Source organism: Grammomys surdaster, unplaced genomic scaffold (assembly GCF_004785775.1).
Source record: "Grammomys surdaster isolate TR1022 unplaced genomic scaffold, NIH_TR_1.0 142, whole genome shotgun sequence".
NCBI lineage: Eukaryota > Metazoa > Chordata > Mammalia > Rodentia > Muridae > Grammomys > Grammomys surdaster.
In genome coordinates this window covers 1784158-1806944 of record NW_021604600.1, presented here as the reverse complement: position 1 = coordinate 1806944, position 22787 = coordinate 1784158, and the positions used below count along the sequence as shown (strand labels likewise).

Sequence of the window (22787 nt, the reverse complement as noted above, 5' to 3'; positions counted from 1 at the left end):
TACTGAGACAGGTGAATAGTAAACACACTGGCACGGACTGACTCAAGCCTTCCACTCTAGGTCAGATCTGAGCAGATAGCTCATCTCTGAATACCATCTTGTGAGGAATAATCGAGCTTCTTAGGAATCATTCCTGCTTGTGTGAAGCACGGGCTATGTGGGACTTGTACTCTGCCCACTAGCAGGGACACTTGGATTGCCATTCACTACAGAGAGAACAAACTCAGCTCCACTGCCATGAAACATCCTTGTGGCCAGATTCAAACAAGTGTTGACCAGGAAGAATCTAGGTGTTGACACCGGCATGGGACTGTAGGGAGGAAAGGACTGTGTTTTAAAAGTACTTGTGAGTTCAGAATCAGCTGCACTGCTGTTTCTAGAAAAAAACCCTTAAGGCTGTGGGTTTAATTCAGCCTTCAAAGCAAATGCAAGAATGTTAGCTTGTCAGCAAACACAGGTGTAAAGCATATAGAGGAAATATTGTATTGCTCAAGTGTTTGGTGAAGATCTACTAATAATACAGATAAAATGCAATTTTTATGGGAGAGCAGAATTAGTGTTGTAAATAGCCAAAACAGCCAGATATTTGCTAGTGACCTTAATGTTTATGTGAAGTTGTGTTTCTGAACATATACACTGCATTGTTAATGTAACAGACTGAACGGGTGAAAAAGATGAATGTCTGTACAATACATGATAGTTGTTATTCAACAGTGTCAGATTCCCCAAACTATAAGGTTTGACATGACCTTACGTTTACTATCATATACAAATAAATTAAACCTAGAAAGAATCTTTAGCTTAACTTAAAATTGCACCTAGAAAGGTATGGAGTTATTTGTACCTATTACAGAAACCTGTCAAAATCAAGGGCTGCTACAAAGAATGAGGTAAACTGAAGACTCTCTCCACTATGCAGCCTTCAGATAAATGGCTTTTTTCTATTGAGTTCTAGGTTGCACACCACAGTGTTTTGCTAGCAAGCATTCAGAGTTCTCGTCCAGGAACTGTTTGCATGTGTGCATATACAAATGTACACACACATACACACACACACATATACACACTGTATACTGCATCAGCAAAATATATATATTATATATATATTTATATAAATATAAGGAAGATTTCCCCCACCCACCCCAAACTTGTTTCTTAGTGTTTTCTTTTTTCTTTTGTATACAGAGATTAGGGAGTTTTAGAATTTTTACATACATTTTAGCAAACAAGTTTTGATCTATTGGCTTCTTGGTGCAGTAATGCAACGGCAATCCATTGTGGTGCCAAAGGCTCATAACACGACAAGGAAACTGAGAACACTAATGTCTTAGGAGGTGAGGCCAGCCCCACACAAACCTCCTGCACCCTTCTGGTCCATCGTGATTCATAAATACTAGACTTTCCCCCTCTCAAATGAATCATTAGACATTAAAAACAGATCAACAGAGTCACAAGGGGCCACATGCTTTCAGTACAAAGCACTCTCTGTCACTAGGTTGCTATCACAGTGCAGACTGCCTGCCTGAATACACTCAGGTGATTTAGTCAATATTATATTTGGTTATGGAAAAGGCTCTCATTCTTGTTTTAAAATCCAAAGTGCATAGTGAGAACAAATCAAAGCAATTTTTCCTTTTCAGCATCAGGTTCATCTAAGCATCTTCCCACGAGAGGACTGCCCAGATGCCTTCTCTTTGTCCTCCCAACCTCTAAAAATAAAAAATAAAATAATAAAAAAAAAGAGTTAAGCCGTTTAGACATTCGTCAGCCTGGTAAACAGACTTTGCCAGCAAACAGAAGTCCTACTATTGTGAAGAAAATCGATAAGACAAAAAGTACATATGATGACCCAACTACTGTGTTGTTGGGTAACTTATAAGGTTGACCTCCGACTTCATTGATGTAAAATCCTATTGGAAATATTAGGGCAGCCATACAGAAAAGGATCACTGTAAAACAAACCAAAACACAACATTAGTAACATGCTTTGGTGATGGAAAAAAAAAACAATTAAAAACTTAGTACAAGACAATTTCTATAAGGTCTGTGGATCGACAATGAGGCCAAACCTGTGGTAGCAGAAGTGACCCTCATCAGAGTCAGAAGACTTCATACGCTACACTTCACACAGTGTCCCCAAAGCCCAGAAAGTCAAACACAGGAAAGCTGGCTTACATGTCCTTATACAAGTTTTTAGAGGATCTTGAATTATGAGCATTAAGGTGTGTGTGTGTGTGTGTGTGTTTGTCTGAAGCATTGAGTAATTAAGGGCAGAGGTATGGATGAAGTTCTAGCCCTTGTGTGTCTGTCTTTCTTAAACATTTAGTAATTAAAGATAAAATTAGGGGTAAAGTTCCAGCTGTCTCTCTATCATAATTGCTTATAATTAAGGGCAGAGTTAGGGAGAAGTTCTGGCCCTAGTCTTTATTAGCTGGCCTGTTTTGTTACAAGAGGAGAACTATTAGAATGTACCAAAGTGGTAAGTAAACTATGTCAAGTCCCTAGCAAAGTGTAGGCTGACAGAAGTGCTAAGTAGACACTGTTGCTGACATCACAGCTGACAGCCAGTCCTCCTCACAGCAGTGGAGGGAACCTAGGAAAAAGGTGCAGAAAATGAGTACCACTTCTCTTACTTTGAGTTTCAACCAGCTGGAGAAAGATGGTCAGACCTCTGGGATGGCTAGCAAACTTTCAGAGTGGTTATCTCTCATGGACAGTGTTCCAAAACAGTAACATCTCTATCAGGTTTCTGAACACACACAGACGACAAAGTGAGGGAGGGAAAGAAAGAACCTTTGGGTTTACAAACACATGAAATATATTTTTCTATAAAATGTTTCTAGAAAGATTACCAGAAACACCTGTGTCTGGGCAGAAGTAATGTCTGTCTAACCTTTTACCAAATCCTGTGTTCCCCATGCTACCAAAGAAATTCTTTTCCCAGTAAATATAAATTATCCACAGTATGTTTAGCTTTTCTGAGAAAGTGTTTTTGCTTCTTGAAGGCAGTAATCAAGAGCTCACGATCCCTTGCAATTTTTTTAGAATAGCAGGTTCTCTGTGAACACAGATGAACTAGCTGCTAGGTATGAAGCTCTGAAACTTTCTCCAAGATAAACCTATCTCCAGGAATATCAAGGGAGCCCATGACAAATGTATCAGTTGACAATAGCTTTAAAATTTTCTGGGTAGGTCACTCAATCAGAAGAACTTAATGGAATTTATTCCTGGATGAACTTCCAATAATACATTAAGCTGTAATATTTGCTTGAGTAATATCACTTGAGAAACATATCAGTATTCTTTTGTGTTCTGTAGCACTGCAATAGATTATTCTATATTGTATAGACAGAAAACCTATTTCATTTTAGACAAATGACTATACAAAACAATATCATACAAGCAAACTTAGATTCTTTGTGACTCCTACAAATGAAAAATGTAGCATTAGATTTCATTTGGGTGTTGGTCTTTTTGTTGACTGGCCACCAATAAACACTTTTAAATGTGCTGTGAACATCTACTCAGTGTGTATGAGGGAAATAAAACCAGTCTCATAGGAGGCATGGGGCTGAGTGGAGTGCATGTGAACCAATCCCTGCTCTTGGGAGGTAAGACGCTCTCAAGTAGCAGGCTAGTTTGAGTTTGCTCACATAGTGAGAGACCCTGTGTCCACATACATACACTATGTGGTGTAAACACATGCACTTGCCCATTGGGAGGCAAGATTATTCTTTAAAGAATTTTTTTCCTCTGATGTTGAGTAGCTTAGGAAACAGTAAAACAATTCAGAAGCACTTTAATAGGCTGTACACATAATATTAGTTTATGTTGTATTTGGGCAAAATTTTTCTACTGAAAAAAAATCTGTCCTTTATAATAGACAATAAATATTATTCATTTAGCAACTACAGTTACAGTTAGTATTCTGAAGAGCATTTTTCAAACTTATTAGGAAAATCTCAATTAAATTTTGGAAGGGCAATGACTTCCTATTCAATCTTAATTTTAAGGCCTAGAGAACCTGGTTCCCTATACTTTCTGGGGTCCAGATTTATGTAGATAGAGAAGTTTTTCTTTTAAGTTATTGAACTGTGAAGTTACTTCAGATCTTAAACAAGCTATCACAGGCGAAGATCAAGCTCTGGTCCCAAGTAAGTTTGTAACACCAGCTTCGTCACTTCCACGGACCCGGTTTCTGGTAGTGACACAGGAGCAGCAGTAGATGAGGAGGTAAGTACAGAGTGGAAGGGGCTGGGGAGATGGCTCTGGAGGTGAGGCACACCTGTGCAGGTTAGTGCTGTGAGTTCAGGTTGCCAGCACCCACACAGAAAACTGGGCATGCCTACATGTCTGAGACCCGAGTCGGACAGGTCGTTGGTGGAGACAGATGGATGTCCAGGGCTCTCTGGCCACCCATCCAGTCTAGCCAAGTGTCAGTGAGAGAGCTTATCTCAAAAACCAAGTGGACAGTGATAGGGAGGATACCTGACATCAACCTTTGACCTCCACATGAACATGCACTCATACCTGGGTGTGCCCACACAGACAGACAGACAGACAGACAGACAGACAGACACACACACACACACACACACACACACACACACACACACACACACACAGACACAGAGCGATGAAAGAATAGGGTCGGACTTAAAAGCCCTTCATGTGGGGGCTCTCCTGACAGAGGGTCTACCATTAGAAAGGTTACTCTTGTATTATTACAAAAACTATACCCTAACTAATGAAAGAATCATACACAGCAGGGCTCAGGGACATCTCTAAGGGCAGAACCACTAAGGGGAGCTAAATTCCTCCCTTTAAATAAATTTACTCCAAGTCATTTTAAGTTATAAAGGTACAGAACAGAGACATTTTTATAAAAGCATGTATTTTTTTTTTTAGAGTAGATATGTGTTTCGATATATATAACAGTACTCTCTGGAAACTTCCAAAAATAGTGTGTGCCTCTGGCAGAGAGGTTCTAAGGGCTGGTGACAGTGATGAGACTTCACTTGATTACCCATCCATAACTCTGAATCACTCTCACACGCACTTGCGATTTCAAAAATAAAGGAAAAATACATTGCACTTGAGTCAACTATATATACTTAAAGAGTTTTTGTTGAAGGGGAATGAAAAACAAAGCTAAACCCTGGTTCTCCTCCTTTCCTGGTCCTTGTAGGTATCTTTTGCTGTCCTTGCCTCATGTAAGTTTGTTTCCTCAGTTTAGGTTTTTGGAACTCCTTGATATTATGTTACTCATTAATGATGGAATCTTCCTGGAGAAGTGACTGTGTTTGTGAGTCGAAGATAATTAGATACTCTTTATTTAAATTCCTCATCAACAGCTTTCAGTTAGTGGCCTCATTTTTATAACTGCTCTGGCCCTTACTCTCTGGAAAGTTTTCTCAGGTCTCCGACAAGAAAAATATCAGTTTGTTTCTTACTACTTAATAAGGGTGAGGAGGAATTGCTTGCCTCAAAGACAGCTTAATCTAAATTTTATTAAAGGAGTTGTGTAGACAAAACTAAAAGAAAGTCAGAAATGAAGTTCCATAGAAAGCTGGAGAGACAGGGACTCCTGAAGGTACAGTACTACCCTGCAGTGTCTAAGGACTAACTGTGTTGTTTTATTTGATTGTCCTCTGATGGATAAAGACAGAGCTGAAGGCCTTCACCAGGCAGTGCTCTAACTAAGCTACATGTCTAGTCAAGATAAACTGAGTCTTAAAATGTTAATAGGGATTCTTCAGGTTATCCTTCATTGCAGTTATAATAGTTATAAATAAAAACATCAAGCTAAAGTCAGCGGTGTTAACTTTAGAAACATATGCAACTTGAGATGATTCTAAGCCACTGTACTAGAAACCTCAGTGTTCTGTACACACATCTTCATCCCCTATCTGTAGACCAATGGCCATTGCTTCTGTGTGCCAGACAGTTCTGTGGGCAGATGGTTAGCAGCACTCTTGGCCTCCGCCCACTAGATGCCAGCAACATCTCCCTAGTTGTGATTACAAAAAATGTTTCCAAATATTGCCAAATGTGTCCTGTGGTGAAAAAAATTACTTTAAAGACAAGGAAAGCAGAATTACAGAAATGTTCTTGTGTGTATGTTTTCCTTAAAACTTGGAATAAGCTTCCAAAGTGTTCAGAAATTAAATCAATTTTAAAAATTTCAGGTTAATATTGTATGTAATATATAAATTCATGATACCACAGGAAATAGCTTAGTAGAGTAAGAAACTTTGACAAACAATTATTAAAAAAACTAAATGTGTTGGTTTTTCAATGGTCATTCAACTCAGAAGAAACAAAAATCAACAATATTAAAAAGCAATGATCGCCTTCATCTAAGTTATATGTTTTCCTAGATTTATCTTTATTTTGATGGTGGATACCAGTACCTTCAAGAAATGGAAACCACTCAGACTAGTGGTAGCTCCAAATCACAAACTTGAAACACTTATGTTACAGAAAATAAAAAGGCCTCATTAAAAGAGCATTCACACAAAGCAGCGACAGCTGTGGGCGTCCTGGTCTCGCAGTGAGAACGCAGAAGAGCTGATGGGACTGTGCGGTCTATCTCATGGCCATGTGAGTGGTGCTCCGGGAAGATTTACTGTGAGCATCCTTAGGACTGATCTTGATAATCTTCAGGAAAGCACCACTGTGCTGGCTTCTAGAACAACTTAGTAAGCACGGTTACTTACTTCCAGTGAATGCTATCCATCGAGCATATTTTGTAGCTTCTCTTCGCCAGTGGGAAGCCACCAGCAAACCACATGTGACAGTCAAGGAAATGATTCCCATGATGATAAAAAACAGGGTGGTGACCCACTCCGGGGGAAGCCGAGGAGGGATGCAGGTCCGGTCTCGTCCATGGATTGTCTGACACTGCCGCACCAGGCCCACAGTCAGTGCTCCTGGGAAGATGCAAAGGTAGGGAATACTTCAGTATGTTTGACATGCCCAGGGAATATGCCCCAGCAAAACGTCCTTCATACTTGAATCTTGTTGCTATCTGTGTGGGCAATCCTAGCATTTAATCAAGGAATTCTCTTCAGCAATCTGCTGTTTTTTATAATGTGACAGTGCATGGATTAATGTAGAAAATGAGTATCAGCAACAAAGAATAAGCCTCAGGAACCAGAAAGGACAGTTAATTCAGCCATTTATTGAGCAAATGCATGTCTTTCTGTCATGATAGTCTTTCTACAAGGACTAGAGACTGTAGCCCAGGTTAACTGCACACACTCAGGAGCTGGCCTCCTATGCGCTTTTTCGGAGTACTTGTGTCAGGCACTGCTCTGGTTCCAGGAACACAGCAAAGCTGTGGGCTGGGGCTCTGCCTTCCTAAGCCTGCATACTGGCAGCAAGAACTGGACTTCTTCTCTGCTGCTGGGTTCAAAACTCACTGTGTAGTTCTTTATTTTGCCGGAGAAGGTATATTTTAGGAAATTAAACACAAACTTTGAAATATACTTAATGATAATATAAAATTACATAATGCACTAAACACTAAATCGGAAGTTATCAAAACTAAAAGGTTTGACTATTTTTATAAGAGTTAACACTATCACAGGTTAACAGGAAAACACAAGTTACGAGTCAATCTGTAAAGTACCCTGACATCATTAATTTTAAAAAACTTTATTATTAGTAGCATTAATCTGTATGGTGGTGTGAAAGAGTGATGTATGTGTGTGTGTGTGTGTGTGTGTGTGTGTGTGTGTGTGTGTGTGTGTAGGGGAACACATGTAGGCTAAACGACAGCTTTGTGGAGTGAGCTCTGTTCTCCCACACTGATCTGGGTTCCAGGGATTACAGTCATGTGGTCTAGCCTGTGTGAAGGAGGTTTTAGCATGATCCCTTCCATTGAGATAGATAAGTGACTTGACTTCTATGAAGCACCAGGTATCATCCTTATCAAATTTGGAGTGAATTATAGAGAAACCCAGATTAGGAAGGCAAAAGAGTATGTTCTCCTTTTCCACATAAAGAATTGAAATTCACTTCCAAATAAAAGCTGTTCCCTCTGCAAAGAGAGACTGCAAACAGGGAGCAGCTACCAAAACAAGAGTAAACCTGGAAGAGCCGCTGGGGCCAGCTGACTCCTGCCTCCTCCTGGACGGCCTGCGGCTCCCCCCTCTCCCCGTTCACAGCCATGTCCCCTCACAATCAGAGCCCTTGGGGAGACCAGGACCTTCTTGAGCTCAGACAGCAGAGGGGGACTGCTCTGTCTGGATCGATGGGGTAGGTGCACTTGGGAAGGAGGTGCTTTGTACAGCGGCATCTCTCTACCAATCCAGTTTTAGGAATAAACCTGAAAGAGGAGTGTGACTGGGGGAATGGTTCAGTTGTTAAAGAGCTCGTACTGTTCTTGCAGAGCACCCATTGTAGGGTGGCTCACAGCTGCCTGTGACTCTGGCGTCAGGGTCTGAAGCCCTCTTCTGCCCTCTGCAGAACTGAATTCACTCCTACAAAGACATACACACGTGCACACATAAACACAAATTAAAAAAAAGTTAGAAAACAATGAAGTGCGTCTTGGGCAAGGCTCAGTGAGTAAAGCGACTGCTGACAAGCATGGGGGTGGGGGGGCTGTGTTTGGTTCCCTAGCACCTGGTTTAAAAAGCTGGCTAAGACTATAGCAGCCTGCAGGCCTGGTGTTGGGAGGTGGGGACCAGAGGACTCTGGAATCTTGCTGGCCACAGCCTAGCTAAATCTGTGAACTCCTCAGTGAGAGATCCTGTCTGAAAACACACTGGCAAATAGACATGCTCCTTCTCCACACCACACACACAATTAAACACAGAACAAACCCAAAACACTACAAAGGGTTAAGGAAGAAAAAGTGGTGGAAAGGCTCCTGTAAACCTGAGTTATGGCCATCTCTCTCTCTAATAATATTCTATCTGACCAGAACTCTGAGAAGATAAACTGTATTTTTGCTTTTGAATCAAATCATTAGGTCCGTATGATGAATCCTTAAAGGTACAAGCAACACAGGCACAATGTGGCGACTATCACAGGCAGCATACAGGAAAGGGAGCAAACCTTTACAGTACTGCCACCTACTCTGTTCCCAGCTGCTGCTTGGAATCTAGAGACTAAGAGTAGGCACCAGGGGAATAACATGACTTCTTAAGCAGTTTCCTCTGAATGATAACTTGAGGTGGGGCAGAGCCTTACTATGATAAAGCATTCTATTTGTAATTCTGGAAATAGAGAAGGGATTCACAGCAGTGTCCGTGAACTCCTAACAGGAAACCACTCCTGATCATTCAGCAAAAGACTTTTAACAAACTACCTTTGTGTAGTTGTGGAGCTTATAAAAGCTGCAAATGTCATGATGAAAGACACTTGCATAAAATGCTACACTGTGGATCTCTATTATGGAGGCAACCGTCTTTACAATTCAACACACAAAGAAGTCTGACTGGCAACTCTCCTCACGTACTGACTTGAGATTTGCATTGAGGATTATCTTGTGTTCCCAAATAGTAAAATCCCACCCTGGTGCCTGAGACTGAGCGCTCTCTCTCCTTCAGAATATTTCTGAGTACTCCCACACTCCCCACCTCTAACTCTCTGACTAAGGACAGGATGAGGATGCCCACTGTGCCCGCTGATTGTCAGGCTTTCTGAGTAAGACTTCTCTTTGTTGCCTCTCTTGTCTAGCAAAACCACAGCAAGTAAATATGTATAGAACAAACAATAAAATGAAAATGTTAGCTATAAGCAAATTGGAGAAAATCTGATGGATATTCAGCAGTAAGGGGTTCTGCTCCTGGACTGATAACATTCCTTATCACAACAAAGCAAGAATGTATCCTCAGCACCTCTAAAAGGAGGCAGATGGGCAAAGCAAGCAAACATTTATAATAATGTCACTCACTCTGCCCAAGAAAGGCCAGCTAATTTTAATTGGCAATTAGAGGGTACTGCATTAAAAAAAAATCCAAATATTTTTTCTGTGTGCTGAGTTTGTGGTGAGTAGTGTGTGCTCAATGCACGAGGCTCCAGGTTCAATCTCTAACAGAAAATTAGAAATTCTTTAACCTCGCACAGAAAATTACTACATGGCTCTCAAATGCCTAGCACTGTTAGAGCAGTGAGATTCCCAATACAATGCTCTCTTGCTTCCAGTAAAAACAGACTGTCCTCGAATAGAGAAGGGTTAGTGTTATCCGTGGTTAGTCAATGTTACTCTTTGCCTTCTGGAGTAAGACTGGAATCTGATAACATTTATGATGTAGCCACACATATTCTATAGGCTGAGAGAGTCTGCAGTCAATTGCTTCGGAATTCATATTTTGTTAATGCCCACACTTTGAGTAGGCCTTTAAACTGCATCTTTATTTCAATGAACTCTCTCTGGCCCATCTTTTACTTCCATTAGACTCTTTCACACATTTTTTTTTGTCTGCATCACATATTCATGCTGATGATGTTAAAAAGTAGCTCTGTGGGTAGTGGTGGTGCTGGGTACTGAACTCAGGGATCCTCTAACTTCAGAAGCAGGGATTACAAAATAGCAGAACACACCTGGGCATGGTAACACATGCCTTTAGTTCCAGCACTTGGGAGGCAGAGGCAGGTGGATCTCCAAGGCCAGCCTATTTTACAAAGCAAGTTCCAGGAGAGCCAGGGCTACAAGAAATCCTGTCCTGAAAAAAACAAAACCCCACACCAAACCAAGCCAAACACCCCACAAACAAACAACAGACTGTCATCTTTTCAGAGAAGAAACTATACTTTGCACTTCACTGGAAACCTCTCAAATAGCCTGTAGCAGTGGGTACACAGTAGGAATTAAATCCATTAAAAACAAGCTACAATTAGAATCACGCCGCATTTCAGAGGTTCTATTGAAAACTGTAGTTTAGTGTGGCTTCTTGTTAAGCAAAAGTCAGTTAAGCAAAAGCCCAAGCATTCACTAATTTTTGTTTTACACGACAGGTTTTTGCCTTTTGAAGGGGCCCATGACTGCATTCCCCAAGCAGCCAATCTATCTTTACCCTGCAGCTGTTGCCTAGGTAACCAATCCAGCCAAATAAAAGATTCATACACAATAGAAAAAAGGAAACCAAACTAGAGGCTGCAGCCTCCCACAAGCCTCACAGGATCCCACCTGTGTACCCTCCACATAGAAGAGTCAAACGTGTCCGCTCTGCTGAGTGTGGCTTCCTAACTAGAACTGCCTTCTGAAGCTCATTACCTATAGATCCAAACTCTGAGGTGAGTTAGCACAGCCAGTCTGAGCACGTCTGCTGCCACAGTGAAGATGATTAGGAGGCATGTCATCACTGTGGTAAAGGCACTGCCACAGAAAGTCTGTAACCGAGGGCTGTGAAGCAGCACCCACGCCCACCAGAGCCTGTCACAGGCAAATCTTGTGATGTGCCCACCAATCTGCACCAGATCCGTGCAATGAATGTGGATTTCTGGCTTTCTTTTCTACAAGAAAGTGTGTTTTTAGCAAGGTGTTCATTGGTTACACACATCAAACAAATGCTTCACTACAAATGTCTTCCTGACTGATGAAGGTTCAGTTTCTGCCCTTTCAATAGAGTAGCGTTTAAGCAAGTGACACCACTCCAATTTAACTGAAACGATGGAGATCTTATTTATAGGAAGCGTGGCTGAAGAAACTTAACAGAATTGGGCAGAGGGGACTGGGAAGAGTGAGGCTCCAAGGCAGGTGTGGGTGCACAGTGTGCCCTCCTGTCACAGGGCTTCCAGTCACCAATGCTTCAACTTTCTTCCCCGCTGTCACTACCCTACTTCCTGTCAGGTGTCTACTCTACCCATTCTGTCCTGACAGCGCACTTGCTGAGTGAGTGGAGGCACAGAAGTTTAACCCTTGCTAACAAGCATGTCCAGATATTCTGATGTGTAGTTCATTAAAATTGTCTCCTTGGCCTATTTGCTTTTTATAAACTTCTGTGTCCTTTGTAAACAGAGAGGTAGGAGATGAAAATGACCACTAGCTATGGTTCTGGAAGAAATGTCTTGATGGTCCTAGGGACCACAAGCTCAAGGGTACCAAAGTATAAAGAGCTCTTTAAGAGAGCACGGTTTGTACAAGGCTGCCTAAGGAAACAGTTCCTCAAAGGTCAGCTGCTTAGGCACCCAGAAGCCACTGCAGCTATCAACCAAGGAACCCAGACTACTCCCTAGCTTAGTGCTGTCCATGGGATGCTGGTTTCACAGGCATGAAAAACTGTGACAATTAAAGGATCACTAATCCTGGGAGGACAGTCACTGTGGAGCACGTCAGACCCTGGGAAACTTGTGGGAGGGCACTTGAAACAGCAACGATGAAGCTGAAGACCACACAAAAACCACAGGAAGTTGGAGAAGATGGGAACATGGAATGCCTGCCAGGAAAGCCACAGGAAATCAGCCAACAGCGAGGCCATGTGGCTGTGACCAAAGTGTCCATCAGGCTAGGGCTGGGGCTGCCAAGTCCCTGGTGCTCACCAAGCCCAAAGCTATGGTTTAATACTTGCCCTGCTGAATTTCTGTCTTTGTCTCTAGTCCTTTCCACACCCCAGTGGCCCTGTCTGTAATGGGATAAATGCTTACTCTGTGCCACTTTATCTTTGTGATTGTACAAGGGCTCACAGATAAATGTTTTCCTGAGTACAAGAAACTTCAAACTTGAACATAAAAGCTTTTCTCTGTGTATATGTGCTTGCATATGTGTGTGAGGTCGGGGACAACTCTGTGTAGTTGTGACTGCCTGCCATTTTGAGTGATCTGCAGAATAAACTCAGGTTATCAGGCCCATGGGTATGCATGTCTTTGAGCTGAGCCATCTCATGGGCCTGGACTTGAACACTTAAGCAATACTGAGGTGCTAGGAAGCTGGAGGAAAGAATGAGTGTGTTCTCCACTGTATGCAAGGTAGTCACATCATGCTTAGTGGAACTATGATCTTCTTATTGTCTGTACTTGAGAGATTAAATTTAATTTGAGATGTTTTGGAGTCAAGTTGATAAAGGGTCTATTTGGGATGGTTAATCATGATTATCAACTTGATTGTACTGAGAACTACCTAGCGGACTACTAAAGCACACCTCTGGGTCCATGTGTGAGGGCAGTTGTGGAGACAACTAGATCATGAGAACTCTAATCAATGGCTTAACCTGAAAGATTCTCAGGAGGTGAAAAACTTGGCTGGAGGGAGTGGGCTCCTGGATATGCCTTTGAAGAGCAGAGCTGAGTCCAAGCCTCTTCTTGTTTCCCTTCTCCACCTTGGGTCATGGGTTGAGCAGCCTTGCTCCACCACATGCTCTTGCTATTCTGTGTCAGCACAGGCCCAGAGCAATGGGGGAGGCCTACTGTGAATGAAACCTCTCAAGCTGTGAACCAAAACTAACGTATCCCTAGTTAAAATGAAAAAAAAAAAAAAGACCACAGACACATGATATGACATGGATGAACCCTGAAAGCAGGACTCGAAAGGACAGACATGAGCCATAAAAATAATACAGCACCACATATGTGACATTTCCAACAATAGGCAACTCCAAAGAGGCAGGAAGCAGATCTGTGGTTGCCAGCAGAGATGGAGGGATTGAGTAGTACTGAGAACTAACCTCCCCCTGGCCTCCCCCCAGCCCCTGCATTTTAAAAAATATTATTTTTAATTATTTTAATTGTGAGTGTTTTGTCTGCGTGTATGTCTGCATACCACAAGGTATGGAACCCCTAGAGCTGGAGTTACAGAAGATTGTGAGCTTCCATGAGGGTACTGGGAGTTGAACTCAGGCCCTCAGGAACAACTGCCAGTGCTCTTGACCACTGAACCATCTCTCCAGGCCCTGAACTATACATTTTCACCTCATCCCCCAATCTAGTTTGGAGCACTTTTGAATTCAAAACTCCCTGTGTAATTACATTCCTTCCACAGCATTTGCATTATTACTATTACTAGGCAAATCCCATCTTTATCTATTATAAAGTCACCAACAGTTTTATTCTCTTATTTAAGAGAGAAAAGGTGGGATTGGGGAGATGGCTCAGAGGACCATGGTTTGGTTCTCAGCACCCACCATCAGGCAGCTCAGAAGCACCTGTAAGTCCAGCTTCAGAGAACCTCAGCTTCAGGTCTCTCGAGGTTCTTACGCTCACATGTGCACAGGAGCCCCTCTAGCCTGGCTGTGAGTGGCCTGCTTTGAGAGAAGTCAGTTCTTAACAGTAGTGAGGATCCTGGCATCTGAGAAATCACTGTGTTCCTGTAGACAAAGATTGTCTTTGTCTTTGAACTGGTTACGACGCGTTTAGGCATGGAATATCCTACATTTGTCCTACTTTGTGTTTGTTGAAATTATCCAATATGCAGAATTACTATTTCCCCCGTGCTCTGGCATCTCCGCTCCTCCTTTCTGGAACTCCATTGTGTGGGCGTGGCATATGCGGTATGCCACACTTGTCTCCAATGCTGTTCATTTCATTAGCTTTAGTTCTGCTCCTTACATTGGAAAATCACAATCAACAGACTTCACTCATACCTTCTTCTGCAGATTTTTTATTTCAGCTACTGAACTTTTCTACTCCAGGCTTTCTATTTTTAGATCGTTCTCTTTATCAGGTCATTGTTTACTTTTGTGATATACTTAAAATGTTTGAGTTAAATCCTACCTCAGTGGTTCTCAACCTGTGGGCCACAACCCTATACTGCATATCATATATTTATATTATGATTCTTAATAGCAGCAAAGTTACAGTCAGGAAGTAGCAACAAAATAATTTTATGGTTGAGGGAGTCACTACAACATAAGGAACTCCATTAACAGGTCCCAGAGATAGGAAGGTTGAAAATCACTGTTAGTGAGTCAAAGGCTGAGATTCCTCAGTTGCTACTGACTGCTTTTATTGCTTAATCATTATAAGCCATAATTCCTTGTTTCCTTGAATGTCTTATAGCTTTGAGTTAAAAACTAGAAATTTGATCTCTGTGAGTTCGAGGCCAGCCTGGTCTACAGAGAGAGTTAAAGAATAGCCAGGGACACAAAGAGAAATCCTACCTGGAGAGTACGGGGTTGGGGAACTGCTTTCAGCCAGGTGGTGATGGTGCATGCCTTTAATCCCACCACTCAAGACACAGAGGCAGGTGGATCTCTGTGAATTCAAGGCCAGCCTGGGAGTTCCAGGAGAGCCAGGGCTACATAGAAATATCCTGTCTCAAAAATAACAGCAGAAAGCAAAAACAGGTCATCAGGCTATGCAAAATGCACCAACCCCTGAACGTATTGCTAACTACCATCTTTACATTTTTTTTAAATAGTATTTCTTTTTTTTTTTTTGAGATTGTAATATAATTACACCACTTCCTCCTTTCCTTCCTCCAAACCCTCCTTCCATCCTTTCCACTTTGGCACGATTGATATTGTTTTTGTTCAGCTCCTATTTAGAAGTCATGTTGGTACGACCTTTTGAGTATAGCTTGAGATTCCTAGGAGACTCTCAGAGCAAACGCCCAGTTTCTCTGGCTTAAGAGTCTTTCTGCCCCTCTAATCATCCTCAGTACTGTCTGTAAGCAACACTGTAGTTCACTGGTTGAATCTAACTGAAACTTGCTTATTAAATCATTCTCAGTACTGTCTTCTCATTATAACTAGTTTTTCTGTTCTTGTTCCTTGGCCTTGGATCTAATGCTGCAAAAACATTAAGGACTAGTAATCTCTATTTAAAATGTGCTTTGGTTAGCTTACTGAGGACCACGTGTGCTGGGCACTTCCTCCAGGTAGGGAAGTCCCACTTCTAACCCAATTCTACTCCTCCTGCTTGGGGACTGTGCCTTCTCTGCACAGACAGGAAACATTCAACCCCCTGCAGCCCAAAGCCTGCCACTTGAGAACCTCAGTCCTAAGCCCAAGTAGCATGGACCCCAAGTAGCATCCTCTATTCCTGCTGTAACCCCAGACCCTTCCACAGACTTCTGAAGATTTGTATCAAGAATCTTCTAATTTTTGTACTCATAAGCTTTACATAGTCCTAGCTGAGCTGGGACCACTTGTAATACTCTATTCCCACATCAAAACTAAACTCCAAATTCCATTCATTTGGTTTATGACTTGACAATCTGGGGTAAGAGCAAACAGAGATCTAAATACCCACTCAAAGCTGGGACCGATATCCACCCATGAAACACTACCAAGGACCTAACTCCAGATGTCTAGGTCCCACTACAAGACAAACAACACAAATAACTAAGACAGTATGTCTCCTCCAAAAATTAGTTTCATAGTAATGGTTCCCAAGAAAAGCAGCCTAGGTACTGCACGTAATTATTTCAAAATAGCAATTCCAATTATGTTCAAGGAACTCAAAGAAATATGAATACATGCTGGACTGAAGATGACAAAAACACAAACAAACAGCTGAATGAAATAAAGAAAATGATTCAAGATAAGAAAACAGAATTTAATAGAAAGAAATTTTGAAGAAAAGCCAAACAAAAATAAAACACAAAGTGAAAAATTAAAAATTAAAAGCTCAATGGAAAGACTCACCAACAGTATGGATCAATTGGAAGAGAGGGTGTTAGGATTTGAAGATAGGTACAACATTGGATCACTCAGCCAAAGAACATGTTACATCAAAACCAAAACCAACAAAATCCTTTAATGAAATGTGCAGGAACTCTGGGACAAAAGACCAAACCGACAAAACACAAATATAGAAGAAAGAGAAGAAACTCAAAGCCACAGAAAATATTTTTAAGAAAATCATAGAAGAAAATGTACCAAAAATCTAAGGACTCAAATGCCTATCAAGATGCAAGAGGCATACAGAACACTAAATAGAAAAGATCAGAAAAGAAACTCCCCACATATTATAACATTCAAAACACTAAATGAACAGAACAAACAAAGGACTTTGGAAGCTGAGAGAAAGACCAGGCCACATATAAAGACAGGGTCATCAGAGTAACATTTAACTTTTCAGTAGAGACTTCAGAAACCAGAAGGGCTTGGACTGATAGTCTGTAAATTCTGAAATACCACAAGTGCCAGCCAGACTTGGATACTACACCAAGAAAAGCTAAGTATCATGAGCCAAAGAGAAAGAAAAACTTCCACCATAAAAATAGATTAAAGAAATTTACAACCGCTAAGCCAGCTCTATAGAGGATAATAAATGAAATACTTTGGCCTACAGAGAAGGATAAGCACGTTCAAAGGAGAATAGGGAATAAATAATTCCAGAAGAGTCCATCAAAAGAGGTCTTATAGAAAACACTACAAACATAACAAAATGATAGGAATACACACTGTTCAACAATAATTCTTAAGAGTAATGGTCACAATTCTCCAATAAAGAGACCCAGACTGATGGACTGGATTAGATAACAGGACCCATTTTTTTTTTTTTTTTTTGCTTTCTCCAAGAAACATACCTCACCATCAGTGATAGACACCACCTTCTGGTAAAATGATGGAAAGTAAATAGAACTAAGAAATAAAAAGGCTTAATTAACTATCCTAGTATCTGACCAAAATAAGACTTCAAATAAAATGTAGTCAGGGGAGGAGGATCACTTCATACTCATTCAAGAAAAAAAAAATCACCAAGAGGATACGACAATTCTAAACTTATATGCACCAAGCACAAGTGTACCCAATTCTATGAAATAAATACAATTTGATTTAAAACAAGATTAACATCAACAAATTGACAGTGGGTGAACCCAGTATCCACTTTCACCAATAGATAGGTCATCCAGATAAAAATTAAACATAGAAATATTACTGTTAAATGATGTCACAAAACCAGTGGATCTAACAGATATCTACAGACATTCAACCCAAATAGTAAAGATACATGTTCTTCCCAGCCAAGGAAACTAAGCTATAAATTATTAGAATGATAATTGCATCAAGAAAGCAAGATGGAAATTTTAGAAATAAATGAAAATGAAGACACAACATATGAAATCGATGGGACACAATGAAGGGATTTAAGAGGAAGTTTATAGCATTGTCCCCATTCAAAAAAAAAAAAAAAAAGAGCTAGAGAGACAGCTCGTCAGTTAAGAACATTGGCTGCTCTTGTGGAAGACTCAAGTTCAGTTCCCAGCACCCACAGGACAGCTCACAACTGTCTGTAACTCCAGTTCTAGAACATCCTCTTCTAACCTCTGCAGGCAGCTGACACACATGTGGTGCACATACAAGCATGCAGACAAAGAACTTAAAACACACAAAAATAAAATAACTCTTTAAAGTTTTTGTTTTTTTTTTTTTTTTTTGTGAGAGAGCTCGGATTAACAACTTAATAATGCACTTGAAGACCTTGAGAAAACAAGAAGATAGAAAGAGATAATTAAAATCAGGGCTCAAAATAGTGAAATAGAAACAACAAACAAACAAAAATGATACAAAGAACCAATAAAATAGAGTCGGCTCTTTTAAAATATTAAAAAGATTGACACACCTTTAGCCAAATTAATTAAAAGAGAGAAAAAAACAAAATTAATGGAATTAAGAGTGAAATGGAAGCCATCACAAAACACTTAGGACATTCAGAGAATCATAAAGACAAACTTTAAAAAAAAAAAAACTCTCTTCCAAGGCCAGGTGAGGTGGTACACATCTTTAACCTCAACACTTAGAAGGTAGGAAGCAGGTGATCCCGGTGAGTTCCAGACCATCCAGGGCTACAAAGTGAGATCCTGTCTTAACAACAGAATAAAACAAATCTCTGTTCTACTAACTGAAAAAATCTAAGAGAAATGGATAAATTCCTAGATGTATATGACCAGCCAAAGCTAAATCAATATGAAGTAAATAATTTAAACAGACCCATAACAACCAATGAGATACAAGCAGTAATTAAAAATCTAACTTAGGCTGGAGAGATGTTTCAACAGTTAAGAGTGCTGGCTTGCTGTTCTTATAGAGAACCCAGGTTCATTTCCCAGCACCCACATGGCAGCTCACAACTGTCTGTAACTCCAGTTTCCTCACACCAATGCACACAAAATAAATTATATATATATATATATCTCCCAACTAAAAAAAGTGTAGGACCAGATGGCTTCAGCACAGAATTCTACCAGACCGTCCAAGAAGAACTAACACCAGCATTCTTCAAAGTACTTTATAAAACAGAAAAGGAACACTTGAACATTCTTTTTATGAAACCAGTATTACTCTTGATAGCAAAACCGGAAAAAGACCAAATGAAAAAAGAAAATTGTAGGCCTCTCTCTCTGATGAACATAGAAACAAAAATTCTCTGTAAAATACTTGCAGGAAGACAAATTCAGGAGCAATTAAAAGATCATCCACTATGATCTAGTCAACTTCATCCCAGAGATGTAGAGATGGTTCAAGACAAGATGCAGAAAAGGCTTCCTACCAAATTTAATAATCTCATGATAAAAGTCTTAAGAGGATGTAGGAATATGGGAGACATACATCTTAACACAATAAAGGTAATTGCTGCTGTACAGGATATTCTCAGAGCTAAACTTGCCACCACCTTCCAGGAGTTCAGCTGGATCTGCTCCCAGAGCATCACAGCTGGGGTTGTTGACTGTCTACTCCTCCCTAATTGTACACGGCCTCAGGGTCTCTAGGAAGGGCTAGACGATATAGGCAGGAAAGTATGAGGGACGGGGACTCCATTTATGTATCCATGGAAGAGTCAATGTCCATGCTGGGTGGAGACTTTCCATTGTGGCTACTTTAAAGTCACTCATGTTCCTACTCTCAACTTCTAAGGCACTGACTGCTCTTTCTATAAGTAAGCCCAGTAGACTCATTGCTTCCCCAAAGTAAACCTTGGTAAATTTGCACCTTGGTTTGTCACTGGGACTGTGGGAGGAGCAGGTAGACACTGTCTTCCACAGGAATGAATCATAGCATCAGTATCTCACAAGTCCACAGCTAACATCATGCTCAGCTGAGAGAGACTCAAAGCATTTCCACTAAAATCAAGAATAAGATAAAGATGTCTGATTTTTTCATTCTTGCTCAATACAGTACTTGAAACCTTGAACAATAAAATAAAAAGTGAAGGTGATAAAAAAAAGTAAATATAAATAGGAAGAAGTCAAACCATTCTTATTTGCAGATATGATTCTATACATAAAAGACCCAAGACTCTATTAGAAAACTGCTACAGCTGATAAAACGCATTCAGCAAAGAATCAGGACTACTTTGTACATAATTAACATACAAAAAATTGATAGCTTTTCTATAAACTGACAACCAACAATCAGGAAGCAATACATTCACAACAGCTTAGAAACAACCAACCAACCAATAACAACAAAACAAAACAAAACAAAAAAACCAACAAAACTTGTGATAAATCTAGCCAAGGATATGAAAGACTTGTACAATGAAAATTTTAAGACACCAAAGAAAATGGAGAATATATGAGACAATAGCAGAAAATGGAAAGACTTCTCACACTCATAGATTGGTAGTATTGATACTATGAAAATAGCCATCCTACTATAAACAATCTACAGATTCAACACAATCCCATCAAATTCCAAAACAATTTTTTTAGACACTGAAGCAATAATATTAAATTTCTTATGGAAACACAAGGATAGTCAAAACAATCCTGAACAGTAAACATGCTGAGGTATCACCATTCCTGGTTTCACATTATACAATAGCACAGTAAAAAGTATAAAAACAGCACACTACTACACTACTGGCATAAAAACAGATACACTGATCAGTGGGACAGAATTGAGGACCCAAATATAAGTCCACACACGTATGCCAACCTAGGTTTTGACAAAGAGATCAAAAATATACACTGGAAAAACCACAACATTTTCAACAAATAGTTCTGCTTAAACTGTGAATCTTCACAAAGAAGAATGAAACTGAATTCCAAATGGTTCAAGGACCTCAATGTAAGGCCCGATATACTGGATCTGTTAGGGGATACACTTCAATTTGTAGTCACAGGAAAAAACTTTCTAGACAGGACCCCTGTAGTGCAGAAATTAAGACCACCCTTTAATAAATGGGACCTCATGAAACAAACAAACAATCCTTGTACACAGCAAAGGATGCCATCACAAAGTGGCAGCCAACAAAATGGGAAAAAAAATCTTTACCAGCCATATATCTGACAGAGGATTAGTGTCTAAAATATAAAAAAGACCTAAAAACTAAACACCAAGAAAACAAACAACCCTACTAAATATTAGGATGTAGAACTAAACAGAGTTCTCAAGAGAAGAAATAGAAATGGCTAAGAACATAGAAGAAGACGAGGAGGAGGAGGAGGAGGAGGAGGAGGAGGAGGAGGAGGAGGAGGAGGAGGAGGAAGAGAAGGAGGAGGAAGAGGAGGAAATTGTTCAACATCCTTAACCACAGGGAAATGCAAATCACAATTACTTTAGAACCAGTCGGAATGGCTAAGACCAAAAACCACAATGATGGCAACTGCTGGTGTGGATGTAGAGAAAGGGGAACACTTATTAGCTGTCAGTGGGATTGAAGACTGGTGTATCCACTATGGAAATCAGTGTGGAGATTTTTCAAAAAAGCTAGAAATAGACCTACCATGTGGTCTAGTTATATTATTCTTGTGCATATACCCAAAGGGCTCTATATCCCACTACAGAGAGGCTTACTTATCTTGTTCATTGCTGCTGTATTCACAACAGCCAGAAAATGCAAATAACTTAGATATCTATCAACTGATGAATGAAGAAAGCAAATGTGGTACATTTATACAATAAAGTATTGTTCAGCTGTTAAGAAAAGTCAGATTAGCAACAAATGGTTGGAACTGGAGCTAATAATTCTAACTGTTGTGAGAGGGGAGAGGAAGGATCTGGAGGGAAGAAATGGGGGGATGACTTTATCAAAACACAAATGCATATATGAAATTCTCAGTTTTGGTTTTCTCATCAGGAAAGGCCTATGACTATAGGAAAGGAAAACACTGAACTTCCTAATCAATGAGGTTACAGCCCTCATTGAGAACTCATGGCATCAAAATAAACTGGAACCATTCAGTAAAGATGAATAAAACCTGCATTCCTGGTAAGAACAATGTGGTATGAGAGCCTGTCTTCACTCAGACACTGTCAGTCCTTGAAGCTCTTAGCATGTAACACCCAGAGAACTCGCTAAAGAAAGGCTTCGCGCAAAGCTCCAGAGCTCATGAGTATAGAACGTGTGGAAGGATGCCGGTCATTTTCCTAAAGAAATTATACTTGTTTATATTCTCTAATCTGAATGCAGATATATTCTGCATTTTATCCTTGGACAAAAAGTATTGTCTAATATTGCAAACTTCTAAAATTTTTATAGAGTACTATAAATTGAAGTAAAATGTACCAAAGTGTATTTATATTATATAATGTGAAATGTTCTAATTATTCAGAGATTTGAACAGATGCTCTGGATCTAGAAGAAATTTCGAGTACATAGGAAAAAACAAAAAAAGGTAAAGACATTTTGAACATACCATAGAATTAAGACCAAGTTGAAACTGCTCAGAGGGAAAGGTGGACTTTAAGTTACAGTGTTTACAACACATTTTGAGACAGTTCTCTGAAGGAATTTGTAAGGTCACACTGATCACTTGCTAATGATGAATTTGGCAGAAATAATCCATTTGACTCACCTAATGAGTAACTACCTTCCATCTAAGACTGTGCTAGTTTAAGACTGGTAATTTTGACAATGAGATAAAAACCCAATAATCTGGTAGGTCAGAAACCACTACAGAATCACGTGTAAAGTATTCTGACAAAAAGGTTCACATTAACGATGCA

At 40.2% G+C, this 22787-nt stretch overlaps 1 protein-coding gene across 1 annotated transcript in view; it reads right to left on the bottom strand.

Annotated features, from left to right (window-relative positions):
• Positions 1 to 1136: 1136 nt before the first annotated feature.
• Positions 1137 to 22787, bottom strand: part of Mosmo (modulator of smoothened) — a 53516-nt gene continuing 31865 nt past the window's right edge. Inside the window, exons 2-3 of the mRNA XM_028764307.1 lie at positions 6720 to 6932; positions 1137 to 1949 (exon numbers count right to left, since the gene is read on the bottom strand). Of these exons, the coding sequence (XP_028620140.1) occupies positions 1765 to 1949; positions 6720 to 6932 (398 nt within the window). The 3' untranslated portion in view covers positions 1137 to 1764. The remainder of the gene's footprint in view (positions 1950 to 6719; positions 6933 to 22787) is intronic.